The sequence below is a fragment of the Salmo trutta genome, chromosome 19 (assembly GCF_901001165.1).
Source record: "Salmo trutta chromosome 19, fSalTru1.1, whole genome shotgun sequence".
NCBI classification, from domain to species: Eukaryota; Metazoa; Chordata; class Actinopteri; order Salmoniformes; family Salmonidae; genus Salmo; species Salmo trutta.
Window position 1 is genome coordinate 19,433,599 of NC_042975.1, and position 23,260 is coordinate 19,456,858.

Below are 23,260 nucleotides of genomic sequence, written 5' to 3' on the forward strand. Positions count from 1 at the left end.
GACTCCACTATGCAAGTAACCATTTCAAGAGAATATTAATGATGTCACTGCTACAACTGTTGATAGACGTATCTGGTAAATTCGCTCTGGCTATCTACTCTGATTTCAAAGCATTCGTCTGAGTATGCCAGAGCGCAGAATAACTGACGATTTTACGAACGCTCAACAACCGTTGAATATGACCAGTGTCAGTAAACGTTGGCAAAAGTTGGTTCAGTTTAATATGGCCAATCAGAACACAATTTCCGAGTTAATAAAATGTTCCTATCCTCTTCATATGCTTTGTACTTGTAACACTGTATTTTATTGTTTTCTAGTTGGATAGTGCTTCCTTTAAATAACTTGTATTCATATGCTTCTTAAATTCAGTTTCAGAACATTCAAAGTAAATAAGAAAACGATTTGACCCTTTCTCAATCAAACACATACAAATGTGTGCAATACCTATTCTGAAAAATAATGATACATAATAAATATACAAAAACTAATTTAGGTTCAATGCAATAATCTTTTATTGGTTTAAAGGTCCAGTGCAGCTGTTTTTATCTCAATATCAAATCATTTCTGGTTAACAATTAAGAAATAGGGCTCACGAGTGGTGCAGTGGTCTAAGGCACTGCATCTCAGTGCTAGAGGCGTCACTACAGACCCTGGTTATATTCCAGGCTGTATCACAACCGGCTGTGATTGGGAGTCCCATAGGGTGGTGCTCAATTTGCCCAGCGTCGTTAGGGTTTGGCCAGGGTAGGCTGTCATTGTAAATAAGAATTTGTTCTTAACTGACATGCCTAGTTAAATAAAGGTAAAATACAAATAAAAGTACATTACTGTGATTGTTTAAAATTAAAATAGTTTAAAAAAATGCACAATAGCAAAGAGCAAAATCACAAAAAAACAGTATTATAAGTGCACAGCATATAAAGAGAAAGGGAACGTGTTAAATAACTCAGTGGTTGTGTGCCATGTCCTGATTAACAATATTAGACTGGGAAAAAACACAAGGTCTCAGCTAGTTCCTGGTGGCACAGAAAGTCAATGATCTGGTTGCAGATCCACAGGTTCAATCCCACATATTCTTTAACCATTTTTCTTTTGAAAAAATAATGTAAAATTGAGGCTCAGACACTATACTAAAAGAGAGTTTATTTCGTCCAGATTCATAAATCCAGTCAGAAATGAAGAATTTTGACCTAAATGTAAAAAATAAAGCATTGTGTTAAATGTACTCTTCAACCTTTTAATAAAACGCACCCAATATAATTCCTGCTTTGAGACACTTGGCATGGTCCCCCCCTGTCTTATTTTTCATGATCTGAAAAGCAAAAGTGATCCGAGATCAGAACTCATAGTCTTGTATACATTGTAAATATGGGCCCAGAAGGATGCAGTATATGAGGAGGATGGGTGAAGTCATGGTGAATAACCCAGTTACCAGTATATCTCTATGTTAATTATGTCTAAGAAGGCTAGAAAGGCAGCATGTTATTCCTGGCTGACCATACTGCCATGGCAGTATATGTAAGAGCGCTGAATATGTAAGAGCGCTTACCTGGTGGCGCAGAGCATAAAAGACCTGGATTGAGATGAAATGCTGTTCAAATGTCTTATGAATTAAATAATGTGCAGTTTGTCAACATATGTAATGTAAAAATATGTTTGTATGATTAAATGTCCTGTGGATGAAATGAAAATGCCATGTGTGCCTATATCACCTTGTAGTGGGTCTACAATGCTATCCTCAAATGCAAATTCCAATCAAATCTGGAGAGAACCATAATGGGGATGTATTCCAATCTGCTTTCTTTTGCATTAAGGAGCTAAATAAAAACGTGCATGCTGCCAATGTTGAGCTAATATTCGGTCAGACTTAAAAATAAAATGTTCTAAAAGTTATTGAAATGTTCTGAGGACCTCCAAGAAAAATGTATATTGCGTCAACATTAATGGAATATTATGTTAGACCTAAAACAAATATTCTATGAATGTCATAAAAACTGACTTATTTGGAAATCGTGGAACATTTTGCAACATTGTGGGAATGTTCTGTGCAACCTTCATGAGTATCACAAGAACATTCTTGCAACATTGAAGGAACGTCCAGTGCGGGTCGGCATGATAGTGTGAAAAGTGTATGAACATTGTATGAATGTCATCACAACTGAGCATATTTTGTATTTTGGAAACCTCTCTCTTGTAATGTATTCACACTTTTCCCACGACCTAAATGTTCCGGGAGCCATTAAATAACTCATAATGGCTGTTCTGTAAAAAAGAATTGCAACATCAAATGAATGTTTTGTGTACCCTGATACAAACATTATCTGAATGGCAGCACAACTGAACAGTTTTAGTGTTTTGGGAACCTATCTCATCATATACCTACAATGTTCCCACAGCCTGAAGAAACATTCTGGAAACCTTTAAAGAACAGATTAAATGTGTTCTGGGAACGTTCTTGCAACATCAGGTGAATGTTTTTTGCACCCTAAAGGAAACATTGTAGAATCATCTGCAGAAGTGGAAAGTTTTGGGAACATATATTTTGTGATTTCCACTCAAAATGTTCTCACCGGACTGTTCCATAACCTAATGAAACATTCTGGGAACATTTAAAGAACAGATTAAATGTGTTCTAGGAACATTCTTGCAACATCAGGTGAATGTTTTATACAAACATTCTATAATCATCAGCACGACTGGACAGTTTTTGTGTTATAAGAACATTTGCCCGAACGAATGTTCTGGGAACTTTCACAGAACCAAATTTGGTTTGTTGTGTCAAGGATGTCCACAAATTACATCACCAGTCAACACTACATACTATGTCATATGAAATCTATCTTATTAAAAGTAAAATAAAAGTATATTTCCACTCTGATGTAGTTGCGAAATTCTGTTAATTTCCAGGATTTCCAGAAATCATGGTCGGATGATTCCTGATTTCCTTCTTAGTACCTCATGATTCTGGGAATCTTCCAACCAGGATTTCTGGTAATTTTGGTAAAGTTACCGGAGTTGAATACTCTGGTGATACTGTTTGCAGGTCCGGATGCAGGGATTAACAGGTAATGTCCAGTTTGACCACTATGGACGCAGAGTCAACTACACCATGGACGTGTTTGAGCTGAAGAACAACGGACCCAGACGGGTAAGAAGACTAGTGCTGTGACCGCCTCACCCACCTATGCTGCACCTCACTGGCTCACCCACCTATGCTGCACCTCACTGGCTCACCCACCTATGCTGCACCTCACTGGCTCACCCACCTATGCTGCACCTCACTGGCTCATCCACCTATGCTGCACCTCACTGGCTCACCCACCTATTCTGCACCTCACTGGCTCACCCACCTATGCTGCACCTCACTGGCTCATCCACCTATGCTGCACCTCACTGGCTCACCCACCTATGCTGCACCTCACTGGCTCATCCACCTATGCTGCACCTCACTGGCTCATCCACCTATGCTGCACCTCACTGGCTCACCTACCTATGCTGCACCTCACTGGCTCACCCACCTATGCTGCACCTCACTGGCTCACCCACCTATGCTGCACCTCACTGGCTCACCCACCTATGCTGCACCTTACTGCCCACACTATCATACCTTAACTCATTCATTTAAAAACGTAACTATATGTTTGAATTTATATTCACTATATGTTTAATTTTATTCTCAATTTCCATCACTGCCCATGCTTTCTAGCTATAACCATAATTGCTATACAATAATACCACTATACAGTGAGGGAAAAAAGTATTTGATCCCCTGCTGATTTTGTACGTTTGCCCACTGACAAAGAAATGATCAGTCTATAATTTTAATGGTAGGTTTATTTGAACAGTGAGAGACAGAATAACAACAAAAAAATCCAGAAAAACGCATGTCAAAAATGTTATAAATTGATTTGCATTTTAATGAGGGAAATAAGTATTTGACCCCCTCTCAATCAGAAAGATTTCTGGCTCCCAGGTGTCTTTTATACAGGTAACGAACTGAGATTGGGAGCACACTCTTAAAGGGAGTGCTCCTAATCTCAGTTTGTTACCTGAATAAAAGACACCTGTCCACAGAAGCAATCAATCAATCAGATTCCAAACTCTCCACCATGGCCAAGACCAAAGAGCTCTCCAAGGATGTCAGGGACAAGATTGTAGACCTACACAAGGCTGGAATGGGCTACAAGACCATTGCCAAGCAGCTTGGTGAGAAGGTGACAACAGTTGGTGCGATTATTCGCAAATGGAAGAAACACAAAAGAACTGTCAATCTCCCTCGGCCTGGGGCTCCATGCAAGATCTCACCTCGTGGAGTTGCAATGATCATGAGAACGGCGAGGAATCAGCCCAGAACTACACGGGAGGAACTTGTCAATGATCTCAAGGCAGCTGGGACCATAGTCACCAAGAAAACAATTGGTAACACACTACGCGGTGAAGGACTGAAATCCTGCAGCGCCCGCAAGGTCCCCATGCTCAAGAAAGAACATACATGCCCGTCTGAAGTTTGCCAATGAACATCTGAATGATTCAGAGGACAACTGGTGAAAGTGTTGTGGTCAGATGAGACCAAAATGGGGCTCTTTGGCATCAACTCAACTTGCCGTGTTTGGAGGAGGAGGAATGCTGCCTATGACCCCAAGAGCACCATCTCCACCGTCAAACATGGAGGTGGAAACATTATGCTAAGGGAACAGGACAACTTGACCGCATCAAAGGGACGATGGACGGGGCCATGTACCGTCAAATCTTGGGTGAGAACCTCCTTCCCTCAGCCAGGGCATTGAAAATGGGTCGTGGATGGGTATTTCAGCAGGACAATGACCCAAAACACACGGCCAAGGCAACAAAGGAGTGGCTCAAGAAGTAGGACATTGAGGTCCTGGAGTGGCCTAGCCAGTCTCCAGACCTTAATCCCATAGAAAATCTGTGGAGGGAGCTGAAGGTTCGAGTTGCCAAACGTCAGCCTCGAAACCTTAATGACTTGAAGAAGATCTGCAAAGAGGAGTGGGACAAAATCTCTCCTGAGATGTGTGCAAACCTGGTGGCCAACTACAAGAAACGTCTGACCTCTGTGATTGCCAACAAGGGTTTTGCCACCAAGTACTAAATCATGTTTTGCAGATGGGTCAAATACTTATTTCCCTCATTAAAATGCAAATCATTTTATAACATTTTTGACATTTTTGAAGTTTTTCTGGATTTTTTTGTTGTTATTCTGTCTCACACTGTTAAAATAAATTAACCATTCAAATTATAGACTGATCATTTCTTTGTCAGTGGGCAAACGTACAAAATCAGCAGGGGATCAAATACTTTTTTCTCTCACTGTACCATAATAACTGAATCATATTAAAAACATAATATGCACGTTTGAGCAATGAATAACTGTATATTTAATTTCATTCTGTTTGAAAAGACAGAAGAGAGCGAACATCATCTTTTTATCTGTTTAGTATTGTCTGTGTCTGTAGAATCTGTGTTTTGTGTATCAGTGATCTCTATATTCAAGTTGCTGCATGAATAGTATACTCAAGCTTCGACAATGTGTGTGCGCGCCTGCGCCTATGTGTGTTTGTTTAGTGCTGTCTGTGTACTGTATGTGTGGGACTCCAGCCAACTACGGTAGGTGGACAGAAAGCAGTGGAGCGGTAGAGAGAGAAAGTGATGGAGGGAGGAGGAGAAGAAGAGGGGAGGAGGGGAGGAGGAGTGTGTTCATCAATCAGCCGGCTGCTTGGGCCTGCCCGCTGGCTGCCTGCGCACGCTAGGAGTCCGGTCAGGACAGGAGGGAGGGGGGCTGGGTACACACACGTGCGAACATACAGACACATCCATACATGCACATGCGTGCATACACACACACTCTCACGCATGCACACACTCACACCTCTCCACCGCCCCCCAAAAGCTCGTCAATCATTCCTACACTCAGCAGGGAGAGAGAGGAGCAGTTCACGGCCAGCCCGCCATCCCTCCCCCCACCCGTCTTCTTGATCCATGGCAGACACCACCAATTTGTATGGCAGACATTTATATTGACTTCCTTAGCTTGACTCACCTATTAAACGACTCATGTACTGTATACTAAACATTTCAACATTGTGTACTTTAATGTACTGTACATGACACATCCAAGCGCATCCAAGCCTACTGTACAATTTGTGTGGCTCTTATCCTTTGTTTGTATACACACACATTATCTCAGATACTCTCACAGATCTTAACACCACATAATGAAACAGAAATACTGGAAACTACACACCAGAAATACACTGCACACACTGAACACACACACACCCTCTACACACACTGCACACACACTGTACAGTCGTGGCCAAAAGTTTTGAGACTGACATAAATATTAATTTTCACAAAGTCTGCTGCTTCAGTGTCTTTAGATATTTTTGTCAGATGTTACTATGCAATACTGAACTATAATTATAAGCATTTCATAAGTGTCAAAGGCTTTTATTGACAATTACATGAAGTTGATGCAAAGAGTCAATATTTGCAGTGTTGACCCCTCTTTTTCAAGACCTCTGCAATCCGCCCTTGCGGGAAGTCAATTAGCTTCTGGGCCACATCCTGACTGATGGCAGCCCATTCTTGCATAATCAATGCTTGGAGTTTGTAAGAATTTGTGGGTTTTTGTTTGTCCACCCTCCTCTTGAGGATTGACCACAAGTTCTCAATGGGATTAAGGTCTGGGGAGTTTCCTGGCCATGGACCCAAAATATCTATATTTTGTTCCCCGAGCCACTTAGTTATCACTTTTGCCTTATAGCAAGGTGCTCCATGATGCTGGAAAAGGCATTGTTCGTCACCAAACTGTTCCTGGATGGTTGGGAGAAGTTGCTCTCGGAGGATGTGTTGGTACCATTCTTTATTCATGGCTGTGTTCTTAGGCAAAATTGTGAGTGAGCCCACTCCCTTGGTTAAGAAGCAACCCCACACATGAATGGTCTCAGGATGCTTTACTGTTGGCATGACACAGGACTGATGGTAGCGTTCACCTTGTCTTCTCCGGACAAGCTTTTTTCCAGATGCCCTAAACAATTGGAAAGGGGATTCATCAGAGAAAATGACTTTACCCCAGTCCTCAGCAGTCCAATCCCTGTACCTTTTGCAGAATATCAGTCTGTCGCTGATGTTTTTCCTGGAGAGAAGTGGCTTCTTTGCTGCCCTTCTTGACACCAGGCCATCCTCCAAAAGTCTTCGCCTCCCTGTGTGTGCAGATGCACTCACATCTGCCTGCTGCCATTCCTGAGCAAGCTCTGTACTGGTGGTGCCCCGATCCCGCAGCTGAATTCACTTTAGGAGACGGTCCTGGCGCTTGCTGGACTTTCTTGGGCGCCCTGAAGCCTTCTTCACAACAACTGAACCGCTCTCCTTGAAGTTCTTGATGATCTGATAAATGGTTGATTTAGGTGCAATCTTACTGGCAGCAATATCCTTGCCTGTGAAGCCCTTTTTGTGCAAAGCAATGATGATGGCACGTGTTTCCTTGCAGGTAACCCTGATTGGCAGAGGAAGAACAATGATTCCAAGCACCACCCTCCTTTTGAAGCTTCCAGTCTGTTATTCGAACTCAATCAGCATGACAGAGTGATCTCCAGCCTTGTCCTCGTCAACACTCACACCTGTGTTAACGAGAGAATCACGACATGATGTCAGCTGGTCCTTTTGTGGCATGGCTGAAATGCAGTGGAAATGTTTTTTGGGATTCAGTTCATTTGCATGGCATCATACTGAACGAACACATACCCCCTCTACACACACTGTACGAACACATATACCCTACCCACACACTGAACACATACACCCTCTACACACACTGAACACATACACACCCTCTACACACTCACCCCTGTGTTTGACTCAGTGTCCTCTCTGTCTCCAGATGGGTTACTGGACAGATTCAGACAAGCTGGTTCTGATCCAGAATGAAGCCCTCCTTCCCAATGAAATCCTGGAGAACAGAACTGTTGTAGTCACCACTATCATGGTAAGACACACTACAACCCTACATACACACATGCGCATACGTGCACACGCACACAAAGAGACACACAAGCACAAAAGAGACACAGACACACACACCATCTAGCGCGCTCACGTCTTAATGTTCTCCCGGAAAGGGCTTTACTCTACCTTCCTCTGCCTCAGGGCAGACGTTCAGTTACACAAACACAAACATAATCCAAAACACTCACCAACACTGGCACTGCAGATGCTTTTGAGTCGTTGTTACACTAGGTGTGATGGAGATGTCATTGTAAACATGTCACTGTAAACATGTCACTGTAAGTGCAGTACCGACCATGACTAGTCTAGTCCCCTTTATAAAATGCATGAGCTGTGCTCTGTATCCTTGCCAGAGACTGCTACACATGCATTTTAAGAGTTGTTATTTAATGAGGCCAGACAAAATCAGATTCTATACTCAAAAACACACACGCACACACACACATGCACACACACGTACAGGCGCACACACGCGCGCACACACACACACACACACACACACACACAGAAACTCTCTGGGCTGATGTGTGCTGTGATGTCAGAAGGTTGTGTCCTCCCAAATGATACTTTCCTGTTTGCTTGATATTTGTTTGTTAAATTCGGTTTTTCCTTCTTTTTGCACTGATACTGTAACACTCGGTTGCATGTAATGTGAACTATGGGTACTAAATCAGGATTTTCACACTACTGAGCTGAACCGAGCCGAGCCAAACCAAGCTGTGCTGAGCTGGCCTGGTAATGCATTCATCCTAGTTGCTGGAACCGGGCTGACAATGTGAAAAGGAAATATCCGGGGCCAGCACAGTTTGTTCGGGTCGGCATGATAGTGTGAAAAGGGTGAAGATTTACTGTGTTTCTGAAAGTTAAGGTGGTTAGTTAGTTATAGGAGATGGAGAGAACACGGTAAGGAAAGGCAGAGTGAGTAGAGGAGGGATGGAAATGGGATTGGAGAGTCATACCTCAGCAGAATCCTCCTCTTTTCAGCCGCTGGTGAGGAACCCCATTTTAAGAAACTGAGCAAATGGACACAAGCTGAGCCCAAATGACACATCCCTTATTGGGAGACTGACGGACAGTGTTGGACACAGCCAGAGCCAAAATGAACCCCCTAAAGACACAGACTGATGCAACGGAGAGATGCGTTGTGAATTCTAATGCACACCTTATTAGAAAACTGACCCAAGGGAAGGATCTATCCAGAGCCAAAATGGACCCCTTCAAGAAGACCCAAATGGACCCCTTCAAGAAGACCCAAAATGGACCCCTTCAAGAAGACCCAAAATGGACCCCTTCAAGAAGACCCAAAATGGACACAATCTGACCAAATGTTTAAGTAAATGAACAAGAATGTGGCGGAATAGGAGCCACAATGGACCCTTCTTCCTGCCTAAAGACACAAAAATGTTTGTTCTTCTAATCAAACATCACATTAACATGGTTGCGCTTAACTGTGTGTGTGTGTGTGTGTGTGTGTGCGTGCGTGCCCGTGCATGTGTGTGCGTGTGTGTAAGTCTGCACATGTGTGTGCTTGCGTGCAATTGGTCTCAACCAACTCTAGGATATAAATGTTCTTATTACATGAATGTCCATGCCTGGCAAATTGCAGATGATTATGGCTAATACAGTATTTGAAAATGAAATGCAAAAATTTAGGAATAGATGTTGAGATTTTAACGAAATAACTTAAAAAAGACTGCTCTGAATCTGTCAGTTTCCATTCAATTTTTGTATATAACTGCTTTATAATACACCTTCAAAAGCACTGCCTAAGAAATAGTTTTATAGAGCATGATAATATCAGTGTTTAACCACTGTGTCGGATAGAGTCTCTAATGTGTGTTTGCGCTTGATAATGTACTTGATAATGTTTGTTTACTGTAATATACACTAATTAAGCTTTTACTTCAGTATTACATTCTGTGGTGACTACAATAAGACAAACAGTAACACAAACTGTTTTGGCAATGCATTGGAGAGAGAGAAAGAGAGAGAGAGAGAAAGCTGGCATGTTTTGTGTACATCAAACCAGAAGGGACGATAAACTCGGGAGTTGGCATTCACACGGCGGAGGGGGAGTTTTGTTTGTTGTCCATGCAATGCTTTTGTTTGTGGTTTTTCTGGCTTTCATCAGCTACCATATGGCCAAAGGAACGCTCCAGTGAAAAGATCCAGGCAGGTAGTGTCTGTTCAGCTGTTTCTCATGTAAATATGCTATTCTTTCTGATGACAAGCCTTCATTTGGGCTCCTGAGTGGCGCAGTGGTCTAAGGCACTGCATCTCAGTGCTAAAGGCATCACTACAGACACCCTGGTTCGAATCCAGGCTGCATCACAACTGGCCTTGATTGGGAGTCTAAAAAGGCGGCGCACAATTGGCCCAGCGTCGTCCGGGTTTGGCCGGTATAGGCCGTCATTGTAAATAAGAATTCGTTCTTAACTGGCTTGCCTAGTTAAATCAAATAATAATAATTGGACTGGTATAGCAATCATTAATCCACAGTGGTAGCTCTGAATATGGCTAATCTCTAAACTGATAGCAAACGCCTTTTTCTGTCGCTCACCTGAGTCAATGGCTATATTATTCAAAGGGTTTCAGACAAAAAAGCAGTTTTTTATTGGTGTTAATCAGATAATGAATATACTTTATAACAATGGCACTCTGACTGAATATATTTCAGCAGAGCTTGGAACCGCACACCTTTCTAACCCTACAGTATTGAACGTCCCATTGTTTTCCTGAGGGAAATGTCATATTTTAACCTTCTCAGAGTGTATGTGGGATAACGTTGCAGGAAAACCCTACAAGGGACCTAAGGGGAACATTGCCTAATGTCTTTAGAACTGCTCCTGTTTGCTAGAGGTATGTCAGAATAAGAAAGGGGGTAGCCTCCAGTACATATCCAATCAATACCCACTACTACAGCTAGCATCCTGTTTCACCATGAGGAATGAGAGATGGCTTTACAATTGTTCTCATTCATCAAATACCCATTTACACCTCATATCAAGGACAAGGCAACTGAAAGGTGTTTTACCCTAACAGCAGCAGCTGGGGGACTTACTGAGAGCACCTCAACGTTTTCAAATACATTTTTCCACTCATGCTTGAAATGTGCTCAATTTACTGAATGTCATGCAGCCAAGTGAAAAATAAAGGTTTGATTTGTGCCATAAGTGGTTGGTGATGACTGCGACACAGAGATGTTTTGAGAGAGACAGAGAGAGAGAGATGTAGTATATAGTCAAGACCCATCATTTTGAAGTTTATTATTGTACATACTCCTCACCTATCAGAGAGAGAGATGTAGTATATAGTCAAGACCCATCATTTTGAAGTTTATTATTGTACATACTCCTCACCTATCAGAGAGAGAGATGTAGTATATAGTCAAGACCCATCATTTTGAAGTTTATTATTGTACATACTCCTCACCTATCAGACAGACTGTGTATTTGTCAATTCGATTGTCAACTCCAACTCACACACATACACTTACTGGACTCTCTTCCTTCTACTTGTGTGTGTGTGTGTGTGTGTGTGTGTGTGTGTGTGTGTGTGTGTGTGTGTGTGTGTGTGTGTGTGTGTGTGTGTGTGTGTAACGCTATGTCTAATAGGGTTCATTACCCACTGAGACAAGGGGTGTGGGAGATTATTGACCAGCCTGTCAGCCATGATCAATTTGGATGTGGAGAGTCTGGAAACATTTCAAATCTGCTGCTGACTTTCAGCATTCTTTAAGAGTTCTTTAAGCATTATCAAAGTTTTTTCAATGTCCTTTCTGTCTGTCTGTCTCTCTCTGTCTTTCTGTCTGTCTCGATCTGTCTTTCTGTCTGTCTCGATCTGTCTCTGTCTACTGTCCGTCTGTCTCTCTCTGTCTTTCTCTGTCTGTCTCGTTTTCTCTGTCTTTCTCTGTCTGTCTCGCTTTCTCTGTCTGTCTGTCTGTCTGTCTGTCTGTCTGTCTGTCTGTCTGTCTGTCTGTCTGTCTGTCTGTCTGTCTGTCTGTCTGTCTGTCTGTCTGTCTGTCCGTCCGTCTCTTTCTGTCTTTCTCTTTTGCTCTCTCTCTCTGTCTGTCTCACTTTCTCTCTTTCTCTGTCTTTCTCTCCCCTTCTGTCTCTGTCTCTCCCTCTCTCTCTCTGTCTCTGTCTCTCTCTCTCCCTCTCTCTCTCTGTCTCTGTATATCTCTCTCCCTCTCTCTCTCTGTCTCTGTATATCTCTCTCCCTCTCTCTCTCTGACTCTGTATATCTCTCTCCCTCTCTCTCTCTGTCTCTGTATATCTCTCTCCCTCTCTCTCTCTGTCTCTGTATATCTCTCTCCCTCTCTCTCTCTGACTCTGTATATCTCTCTCTCTCTCTCTCTCTCTCTGTATATCTCTCTCCCTCTCTCTCTCTGTCTCTGTATATCTCTCTCCCTCTCTCTCTCTGACTCTGTATCTCTCTCTCCCTCTCTCTCTCTGACTCTATATCTCTCTCCCTCTCTCTCTCTGACTCTGTATATCTCTCTCCCTCTCTCTCTCTGACTCTGTATCTCTCTCTCCCTCTCTCTCTCTGTCTCTGTATATCTCTCTCCCTCTCTCTCTCTGACTCTGTATATCTCTCTCCCTCTCTCTCTCTGTCTCTGTATATCTCGCTCTGGATAAGAGCGTCTGCTAAATGACTAAAATGTAAAATGTAAAATGTATCTCTCTCCCTCTCTCTCTCTGACTCTGTATATCTCTCTCCCTCTCTCTCTCTGTCTCTGTATATCTCTCTCCCTCTCTCTCTCTGTCTCTGTATATCTCTCTCCCTCTCTCTCTGACTCTGTATATCTCTCTCCCTCTCTCTCTCTGACTCTATGTCTCTGTATCTCTCCCTCCCTCTCTCTCTGTCTCTGTATATCTCTCTCCCTCTCTCTCTCTGACTCTATGTCTCTCTCTCCCTCTCTCTCTCTGTCTCTGTATATCTCTCTCCCTCTCTCTCTCTGACTCTGTATATCTCTCTCCCTCTCTCTCTCTGACTCTATGTCTCTGTATCTCTCCCTCCCTCTCTCTCTCTGTCTCTGTATATCTCTCTCCCTCTCTCTCTCTGACTCTATGTCTCTCTCTCCCTCTCTCTCTGTCTCTGTATATCTCTCTCCCTCTCTCTCTCTGACTCTGTATATCTCTCTCCCTCTCTCTCTGTCTCTGTATATCTCTCTCCCTCTCTCTCTCTGTCTCTGTATATCTCTCTCCCTCTCTCTCTCTGACTCTGTATATCTCTCTCCCTCTCTCTCTCTGACTCTGTATATCTCTCTCCCTCTCTCACTCTGTCTCTGTATATCTCTCTCCCTCTCTCTCTCTGTCTCTGTATATCTCTCTCCCTCTCTCTCTGTCTCTGTATATCTCTCTCCCTCTCTCTCTCTGACTCTGTATATCTCTCTCCCTCTCTCTCTCTGACTCTGTATATCTCTCTCCCTCTCTCTCTCTGTCTCTGTATATCTCTCTCCCTCTCTCTCTCTGACTCTGTATATCTCTCTCCCTCTCTCTCTCTGACTCTGTATATCTCTCTCCCTCTCTCTCTCTGTCTCTGTATATCTCTCTCCCTCTCTCTCTCTGACTCTGTATATCTCTCTCCCTCTCTCTCTCTGACTCTATGTCTCTGTATCTCTCCCTCCCTCTCTCTCTCTGTCTCTGTAGATCTCTCTCCCTCTCTCTCTCTGACTATATGTCTCTCTCTCCCTCTCTCTCTCTGTCTCTGTATATCTCTCTCCCTCTCTCTCTCTGACTCTATGTCTCTGTATCTCTCCCTCCCTATCTCTCTCTCTGTCTCTGTATATCTCTCTCCCTCTCTCTCTCTGACTCTGTCTCTGTCTCTCCATGTCTCTCTCTCTCTGTCTCTGTATATCTCTCTCCCTCTCTTTCTCTGACTCTATGTCTCTCTCTCCCTCTCTCTCTCTGTCTCTGTATATCTCTCTCCCTCTCTCTCTCTGACTCTATGTCTCTCTCTCCCTCTCTCTCTCTGTCTCTGTATATCTCTCTCCCTCTCTCTCTCTGTCTCTGTATATCTCTCTCCCTCTCTCTCTCTGACTCTATGTCTCTGTCTCTCCATGTCTCTCTCTCTCTTTCATACTGTATCACAGTACCATTTTAAATAATAGTGTAACGTTCAATCGCTGTTTTATCATCCACATCTGTGTTCAAGAAGTTGAAACATTGGTACATAATCTTTGAACAGGAACTCCATATTCATAGAAAAGCAATCTTGTTTGTCCATTTTGGAAGATCCACACAATATCATACTGTAACCACTATTTGTTGCTTAATTGTGTAGGCCTATTTCTTAGTCATGTCTACAACATACATACTGTATGTGTTTGTGCACGCTTGTCTGCTGTCTATTTTTGAGTGAAAAATCCAACGGGCAAAACTGGTTGAAATGACATAATCATTACGTTCTAATGACGTCAATTCAACCAGTTTAAAAAATGTATTAAAATAATATCATTATGACGTCACTTCAACAACATTTTGAAACTGGTTGAATTGACGTCATTACAACGTCACTCATTATGACCTGGTGTCAACCAGTTATGCTCGCTGGGCAAGTGACTGTCTGTGAGCGGGGGACATGTTTGCCAGTTTGACCCTGTGGTCCCTGTGGTGTGTGTGTCACTTTGTAGGAGGGTCCATATGTCATGTTGAAGAAGAACTGGGAGTTGTACGAGGGCAACGACCAGTACGAAGGCTACTGCGTGGACCTGGCCTCGGAGATTGCCAAACACATCGGCATCAAGTACAAGATCGCTATCGTTCCCGACGGAAAGTACGGTGCCCGGGACCCGGAGACTAAGATTTGGAATGGAATGGTCGGGGAGCTGGTGTACGGGGTAAGAGGGACAGGGGACTGAGGTGTGTGTGTGTGTGTGTGTGTGTGTGTGTGTGTGTGTGTGTGTGTGGTGTGTGTGTGTGTGTGTGTGTGTGTGTGTGTGTGTGTGTGTGTGTGTGTGTGTGTGTGTGTGTGTGTGTGTGTGTGTGTGTGTGTGTGCGGGCACACCTTGATTTTGTTGACCCACTTTTAAAGTTTATTTGATGCTGGGTTTCACTCACACTTTTTTGTAAATCTGTTTAGTTAAAGGCAGCCAATGAACTGAAGACACAGAATCAGTTGTTTTAAGCACAAAACACAGATGGCTTGATACCTGTCAGTTAGTCAGTTACCTGGACTACTTCAAATAGCGAGATCTTGACCAAACTAAACCTTGGGATAAGGGATCTTTTGGTGCTCATTAGGGTGGAAAAATTCCAGAAATCGTGGTTGGATTCCTTCTGATTCCTGGATTCTCACAACCGGGATTTATAAATTATTTTGGGGGAAAGTTATTAGAATGGTGCAACCCTAGGGCTTATAGCTAAGAGATACAGGCTATTATAAGGTGGTAGTGCTAGGGGCTAGAGCTGGGACCAGTGTAGTGTGTCAAGTGTGATAGAGGTGTAGGGGTTAAAGTGTGCTTTGTGTGTGATGTGTTAAGTTTAAGAGGTGAGAGGGTTAAATGATGCCGGTGCTTAGCTACCTCCTGTCTGTTGCTAAGAGATAGCAGGATTCATGTACAGGTGTAGGGGGTGTTTGTACAAGGGGTGAAAAATGAAGGTACTGTACTTTAAAAGTGTGTGTGTGTACGTGTGTGTGAAGGCTTAGAGAGATTGCAGGGCTCTTACAGTGCAGAGGGAAGCTGTGAGCTCAGAGCTTAGCCCGTCAGCACTTTCCTGTCTCTAAGACCTTGCCTGGTGACCATTCACCCTCTGACAGTCCTTTTCAAAGCCTGTGTCACCGTGAAAGGTCTCCCCCCATTTCAGCCCTGTCATGTATTTGAATGGTTCCTCAATGCAAGCCAACCTGTCATCTTAGTAATTAATGCTGAGGACGAGGGAATTTGTATCTCTGTTTTTTCTCTCTCTCCCTCTATGCAACGTGTCGGCTTGTTGTAATATATCAAACTTTTATTATTTTTTTTGCTGATAAATCCCAAATTCCCCACTGCAGACGTCCAGGCAGGAAAGGTCGGAAGTGTTGCTAAATCACTAACAATAATCTAGGATTAGAGCCGCTAGGATTAGAGCTACTGCCCGTCTTTTTCTATTCGAAACTGTATCATTGTAAGACGTGTTCAATCAGAAAAAGTGGCAAAATGAAATGAAAAAAGGCGGGATGAGGAGTAAATACTGGTGGTTGTTGTTGTTTGTGATTTGTATACTTAGTGATTGTGTCAGATAGGAGGATAGACAGATGTGTGAATGACTGTGTGAATGTTGTTGTTTGTGATTTGTATACTTAGTGATTGTGTCAGATAGGAGGATAGACAGATGTGTGAATGACTGTGTGAATGTTGTTGTTTGTGATTTGTATACTTAGTGATTGTGTCAGATAGGAGGATAGACAGATGTGTGAATGATTGACATGGTCGACTAAGAAGAGAGTTCTCGGGCCGTATCCATCAAGCGACTCAGTATGGTTTTTTTTAATCAGTTTTGCCTTTTAGATAATATTACATGGACAGGAGGGACCTGATCCTAGATCAGCGCTCCTGCTCTGAGATACTTGATACATACAGCCCCTGGCTTTTCTGGCTCTGACATACTGTAGCTGATCTTGTATGTACAGTACATGTATGTCCCTTTGGGAACAATTCATCTTTAGTAAAAAATACATTTGGATAGGGGCTCGCCTCAGGCTCACACTCACTCACTGTAGTGTGTGAAGTTGACAGTGCTGAATAAGGTGGAAAGAGAACAAAAACATGTAGTCTACCTTTTTGTCCACTGTTTTGTCCACTGTTGTCTACCGTTTGTCTACAGTTTTATTAGGAGCTTAGATGACTCTCTAGTCAAAAGGCTAACCACTTCCGCTATTTCCCTTCCTTCTTTCCTTCTCCCCCCCGCCCACACACAGAAAGCGGAAATCGCTGTGGCCCCATTGACAATCACGCTGGTCCGGGAGGAGGTGATCGACTTCTCCAAGCCCTTCATGTCGCTGGGCATCTCCATCATGATCAAGAAGCCCCAGAAGTCCAAACCTGGGGTGTTCTCCTTCCTGGACCCGCTGGCCTACGAGATCTGGATGTGCATTGTGTTCGCCTACATCGGCGTAAGCGTGGTGCTCTTCCTGGTCAGCCGTTTCAGCCCGTACGAGTGGCACACCGAGGAGCCCGAAGAGGGTACCGACGGTCCGCCCAGCGACCAGCCCCCCAACGAGTTTGGCATCTTCAACTCCCTCTGGTTCTCCCTGGGTGCCTTCATGCAGCAGGGATGTGACATCTCCCCCAGGTGAGAGATAGATGCATTACTACTAAGACTGCATGATATACTACAGTACATGCACTCTACTACAGTACACACATACTACTACAGTACACACATACTACTACAGCAATATATTCTGAAATATTATACCTTGGCCAGCTGAGAGATAAATATGTCACTACTACTACTCCATTACACACATAGTACTACATTACACACACAGTATGACATTACACACATAGTACTAGACTATATCCAAACATCTCTTAGGTTAGAGACATATAGACATAAATTAAACACATAGTACTACATTACATCCAAATGTCCCCACAATGTCCCTTTCTTTATTATGTTGAGTGTTAAAGGCTGGTTGTCATTGATAACAGCTGCCTCGGGATGCTATGGCTCATACAGTATACATGTTTCATTCACTGGCTAACTATGAGTCTCTTCACTGTCTGTTGCAGAACAACCATAGTTACTCCAATTGAAATTTGCGCCATCGTTTTTTTGTCTCCTTAGTATTCACACCAAAATTGTCGCTTTATGTCGCATAAGTGAAAATAGCTACAGTGGCAAGAAAATGTATGTGAACCCTTAAGAATTACCTGGACTTCTACATACATTGGTCATACAGTTTGATCTGATCTTCATCTAAGTCAAAACAATAGACAAACACAGTCTGCTTAAACTAATAACACACAAACAATTATACATTTTCATTTCTTTATTGAACACACCGTGTAAACATTCACAGTGCAGGGTGGGAAAAGTATGTGAACCCTTGGATTTAATAACTGGTTGACCCTACTTTGACAGCAATAACCTCAACCAAACTTTTTCTGTAGTTGCGGATCAGACCTGCACAACGGTCAGGAGGAATTTTGGACCATTCCTCTTTACGAAACTGTTTCAGTTCAGCAATATTCTTGGGATGCCTGGTGTTTATCGTTCTCTTGAGGTCATGCCACAGCATCTCAATCGGGTTGAGGTCAGGACTCTTACTAGGCCACTCCAGAAGGCGTGTTTTCATCTGTTGAAGCCATTCTGTTGTTGATTTACTTCTGTGTTTTGGGTCGTTGTCCTGTTGCATCACTCAACTTATTTTGAGCTTCAATTGGCAGACAGATAGCCTTACAATCTCCTGCAAAATGTCTTGATAAACTTGGGAATTCATTTTACTATCTATGATAGCATGCTGTCCAGGCCCTGAGGCAGCAAAGCAGCCCCAAACTATGATGCTCCCTCCACCATACTTTACACTTGCGAGGAGGTTTTGATGACAGTGTGCTGTGCCTTTTTTTCTCCACACATAGTGTGTTCCTTCCTTCCAAACAACTCAACTTTAGTTTAATCTGTCCACAGAATATTTTGCCAGTAGTGCTGTGGAACATCCAGATGCTCTTTGCGAACTTCAGTCGTGCAGCAATGTTTTTTTTGGACAGCAGTGGCTTCTTCCGTGGAGTCCTCCCATGAACACCATTCTTGTTTAGTGTTTTATGTATGGTAGACTCGTCAACAGAGATGTTAGCATGTTCCAGAGTTTTCTTTAAGTCTTTAGCTGACACTCTAAGATTCTTCTTAACCTCATTGAGCATTCTGCACTGTGCTCTTGTAGTTATCTTTGCAGGACGGCCACTCCTACCACTCCTAGGGAGAGTAGCAACAGTGCTGAACTTTCTCCATTTATAGATAATTTGTCTTACCGTGGACTGATGAATATCAAGGCTTTTAGAGATACTTTTGTAACCCTTTCCAGCTTTATGCAAGTCAACAATTCTTAATCTTGGGTCTTCTGAGATCTCTTTTGTTCAAAGCATGGTTCACATCAGGCAATGCTTCTTGTGAATAGCAAACTCAAATTTTGTGAGTGTTTTTTATAGGGCAGGGCAGCTCTAACCAACATCTCTAATCTCATCTCAATGATTGTACGCTAGGTTAGCTGACTCCCGACTCCAATTAGCTTTTGGAGAAGTCATTAGCCTAGGGGTTCACATACTTTTTCCAACCTACACTGTGAATGTTTAAATTATATATTCAATATACACAAGAAAAATACATTAATTTGTGTGTTATTAGTTTAAACAGACTGGGTTTGTCTGTTGTTGTGACTTAGATGAAGACCAGATCTAATTTTATGACCAATTTATGCAGAAATCCAGATCATTCCAAAGGGTTCACATACTTTTTCTGGCCGCTGTAAATATCATTGGCCTGAAGTTTGTAATAAGAATGTCTCGTCTCGGCTTATAGTTTCTAGTTTAGCCACTGTCTGCTGTGCTTTGGTGTGTACGTGTGTGTGTTTGTGTTTGTGCGTGCATTGTGATCTGTCTGTTTAGGAGGAAATTGGACTGCTGTACCATTGTGTCTGGTGTGTGTTTCATACACTGTAGTTCTGCGTTCAACAGGCATGAGAGGTCAAAGGGTATATCATCCATTACTTACTATTATCTACCTCTCGTCAGATCATGAACCACCAAAAAATATTCAGTAACCAGTCAGTGCTGGGTGTCATTGCTTCCAGGTCAAGCTTCCTGTCTGTGACACACTTTTCTGCCCACTCACAGAGCATCTGCCTGCTGTTCTGTAGTCGGGATGAAGATCTTTAGGATTTGTGTAGTTATATTCATAGCAATTTCATGACAGACCTGGGTCAAATTTCCTAGATAATATCCTGTGTCAAATACTTAAACGTATTTGAGGTGTGCTTGGTCTAGTTTGGAGTTTGCACTTTTGGGACTATATTTGCTCTGTGATACAGAGAAAACTAAATCAAGCACAGTTGAATATTTAAAAGGACTTGAGGTATGTATTTGACATACGTGAAATAGGTCCCAGGTCAGCTTTATGATCCTTAGAGATATTTTAAAGGTAGACTCAGCGATATGAAGTTAGCATTACAATAGCAGTTATGGTGACTTCCGCAAAACACACAAAGACAGCTGAAAGCAAAAGGTTGATCTCCCCTGCATTATCTTTGGTTCATACTGCTGCTCGTGGTCACGTCATATCGCTGAGTTTAAGTTTAAGCTTTTGTAGTCTTTAATGGTTCCTATAGATATCTTAAGTTCCTCTAAGATTTAACATTAAGAATGGAGTAAGACGGTGAGGAGGGACCAAACCCAGCCTGTATTTTTCAGCCCTCCTACACAGGACCAGAGCAGAGGCATACACAAGATGGAGAACACTAAGGTACATTAGACAAGAGCAACGTCAAAATGATAGCGCCCGTTACGTAGCATCCTATAACGTCCTATAGCACCTCTATCTTGAGGGAGCTATAGTGGGCCTATGATTTTGACTTAAGTCCACTTCATTTTAAGTCGTCCACTTAAGTTAACTTATTTCCCATGAGAAGGGATCCTCATCCACAACATACTGTATATGATTCTGGAAACATTCCCAAAATTATCAGGTTTTCCAGAAATCCCAGTTTGGGATTCTCGCAATCAAGAGGGAATACGCAAGACAAGTAATAATCCAAATGGGAATCCTCCAGGTGCGATTTCTGGAAAACCTGGGAATTTTGGGAAGTTTTCTGGAATTTTATTACTGCTACAGTTTAGTCGTTTAGTCAGTGTTTACTATTGAAACTCTACATTTCGTCTACATGTTGTCCTTATGTCTCTCCACAGAGTGGTCAGACTACTGTGTATGTCTGTCTGTCTGTCCCACACCTATCACAGATAAAGTTGCAGTAATCCCACGGGCCCTGTCCCAATCTGTCAACAAAAGTTCACTACGGAGGGGGTCGACTTAAGTTTACCATGACAAGGGGACATGCAAATCCCCTCCACCGAGGGATTAGGGGACTTTGGGAGTGTGGAGAAAATGAGGGAATGCCAAGGGCACAGTTTTAGTGAAGGGTTTAGGATTATAGCACACCACTCATCTGCAGTGATAAGGAAAGGAAGCCTGCGTACGTGCGAGGCATATACAGTGCCTTCAGAAAATATTCACACCACTTGACTTTTTCCACATTTTGTTGTGTTACAGCCTGCATTTCAAATGGATTAAATGTATATTTTGTGTCGCTGGCCAACACACAATACCCCACAATGTCAAAGCGGAATTATGTTTTCAACATTTTTACAAATTAATAAAAAATGAAAATCTGAAATGTCTGGAGTCAATAAGTATTCAACCCCTTTGTTATGGCAGGACTAAATAAGTTCAGCAGTTAAAACATTACATATCCTTTTGAGCATGGTGAAGGGATTCTACCAAGCTACACATGGAATTTTTTTTAGATGTTCATACAATGGATCATTTAGCTATTTGATTTAGAATTTTAGTACCCCTTTAGGTATAAAAAAATATATATTGAAAAATGATTTGATCAAATATTGAATTTGGCCTTTACTACTATAGCCGATAGAAACACATCAAATAACACATTCAAAAATGGCAAAAAAAGAGAGTAAAATAATTTACGGTTTTAAAGCTCAGGAAATATATACTGTATATATATTTTTGGACACCTATGTAACCCCTTATTTTTGTATTGGTTACCTTCAGATGAGTCCCGTGACACTTGTGGGGGTCGTAAGAGCAAAACCGAGAACAGTGAGATTTTAGGCTAAACCGTACATACATTTTCATGAGAAGACCGATTTTTGGGATGTTTCCTGGTCTGATAAACAGCACTGTAGCTCTGCCACTTCTCACCACAGATGTGGAAGGGCGACATACTGTAGGAGGATGTGGTGGGTTGAGACGTAGCCCATGCAAAAAAACATCTCTAGCTTAAACTGACGAATTTTGATGGGGATTTTTTAATTATATTCATTAGATTGAAGCATTGTTGCTTCAATAGACTTAAGGATTTTAATTACACTTTGGATGGTGTATGAATAAACCCAGTCGCTACAAAGACACAGGCGTCTTTCCTAACTCAGTTGCCGGAGAGGAAGGAAACCGCTCAGGTATTTCACCATGAGGCCAATGGTGACTTTAAAACAGATACAGAGTTTAATGGCTGTGATAGGAGAAAACTGAGGATGGATCAACAACATTGTAGTTACTCCACAATATTAACCTAAATTACAGTGGAAAGAAGGAAACCTATAGAGAATTTTTTTTCTTGCCACAAGGCACTAAAGTAAAACTGCAAAAAATGTGGCAAAGAAATTTACTTTATGTCCTGAATACAAACCTTTATGTTTAGGAAGAATCCAATACAACACATCACTGAGTACCACTCTTCATATTTTTGAAGCATGGTGGTGGCTGCATCATGTTATGCATATGCTTGTCATCCACAAGGACTAGGGAGTTTGTTAGGATAAAAAAAAACATAATAGAGCTAAGCACAGGCAAAATCCTAGAGGAAAACCTGGTTCAGTCTGCTTCCAACAAACACTGGGAAACAAATATACCTTTCTGCAGGACAATAACCTAAAACACGAGGCCAAATATACACTGGAGGTACAGTTTTGACTTAAATCAGCTTGAAAGTCTATGGAAAATTTTGAAAATTGCTATCTAGCAATTATCAACAAACAACTTGACAGAACTTGAAGAATTTTCAAAAAGAATAATGTCCAAATATTGTACAATCCAGGTGTGCAAAGCTCTTAAAAACTCACAGCTGTAATCGCTGCAAAAGGTGATTCTAACATATATTGACTCAGAAGTGTTAATACTTACGTAAATAAAAAATGTCTGTATTTCATTTTCAATACATTTGCACAAATTTATTACAACTTGTTTTCACTTTGTCATTATGGAGTATTGTGTGTAGATGGGTGAGACAAAAAATAAAATTAATCAATTTTGAATTCAAGCTGTAACACCACAAAATGTGGAATAAGTCAAGAGGTATGAATACTTTCTGATAGCATTGTACAGGAAGCCATCTCACACTGATGACATACAAATGTAGGATTTTAATTTGATAACACTTTTGTTGCTGATAATTTTCTTCTACCGCAGGAAATCCAGATGAGCTTTGTGATCTGCATAAATCCACTGAAAACCCACAC

General features: G+C 42.1%; 1 protein-coding gene across 6 annotated transcripts in view; it reads left to right on the forward strand.

Annotated features, from left to right (window-relative positions):
* LOC115154110 (glutamate receptor 4) overlaps positions 1 to 23,260 on the forward strand; it is a 202,776-nt gene that overhangs the window by 155,354 nt on the left and 24,162 nt on the right. For 5 of the 6 annotated variants that reach the window (XM_029699999.1, XM_029700003.1, XM_029700000.1 and 2 more), the window contains exons 8-11: positions 3,044 to 3,148; positions 7,901 to 8,005; positions 14,660 to 14,866; positions 16,927 to 17,300. In XM_029699999.1, the coding sequence (XP_029555859.1) occupies positions 3,044 to 3,148; positions 7,901 to 8,005; positions 14,660 to 14,866; positions 16,927 to 17,300 (791 nt within the window). Of the gene's footprint in view, positions 1 to 3,043; positions 3,149 to 7,900; positions 8,006 to 9,009; positions 9,927 to 14,659; positions 14,867 to 16,926; positions 17,301 to 23,260 lie in introns of those variants that run through there. The other variant, XM_029700002.1, reaches the window with a different exon arrangement.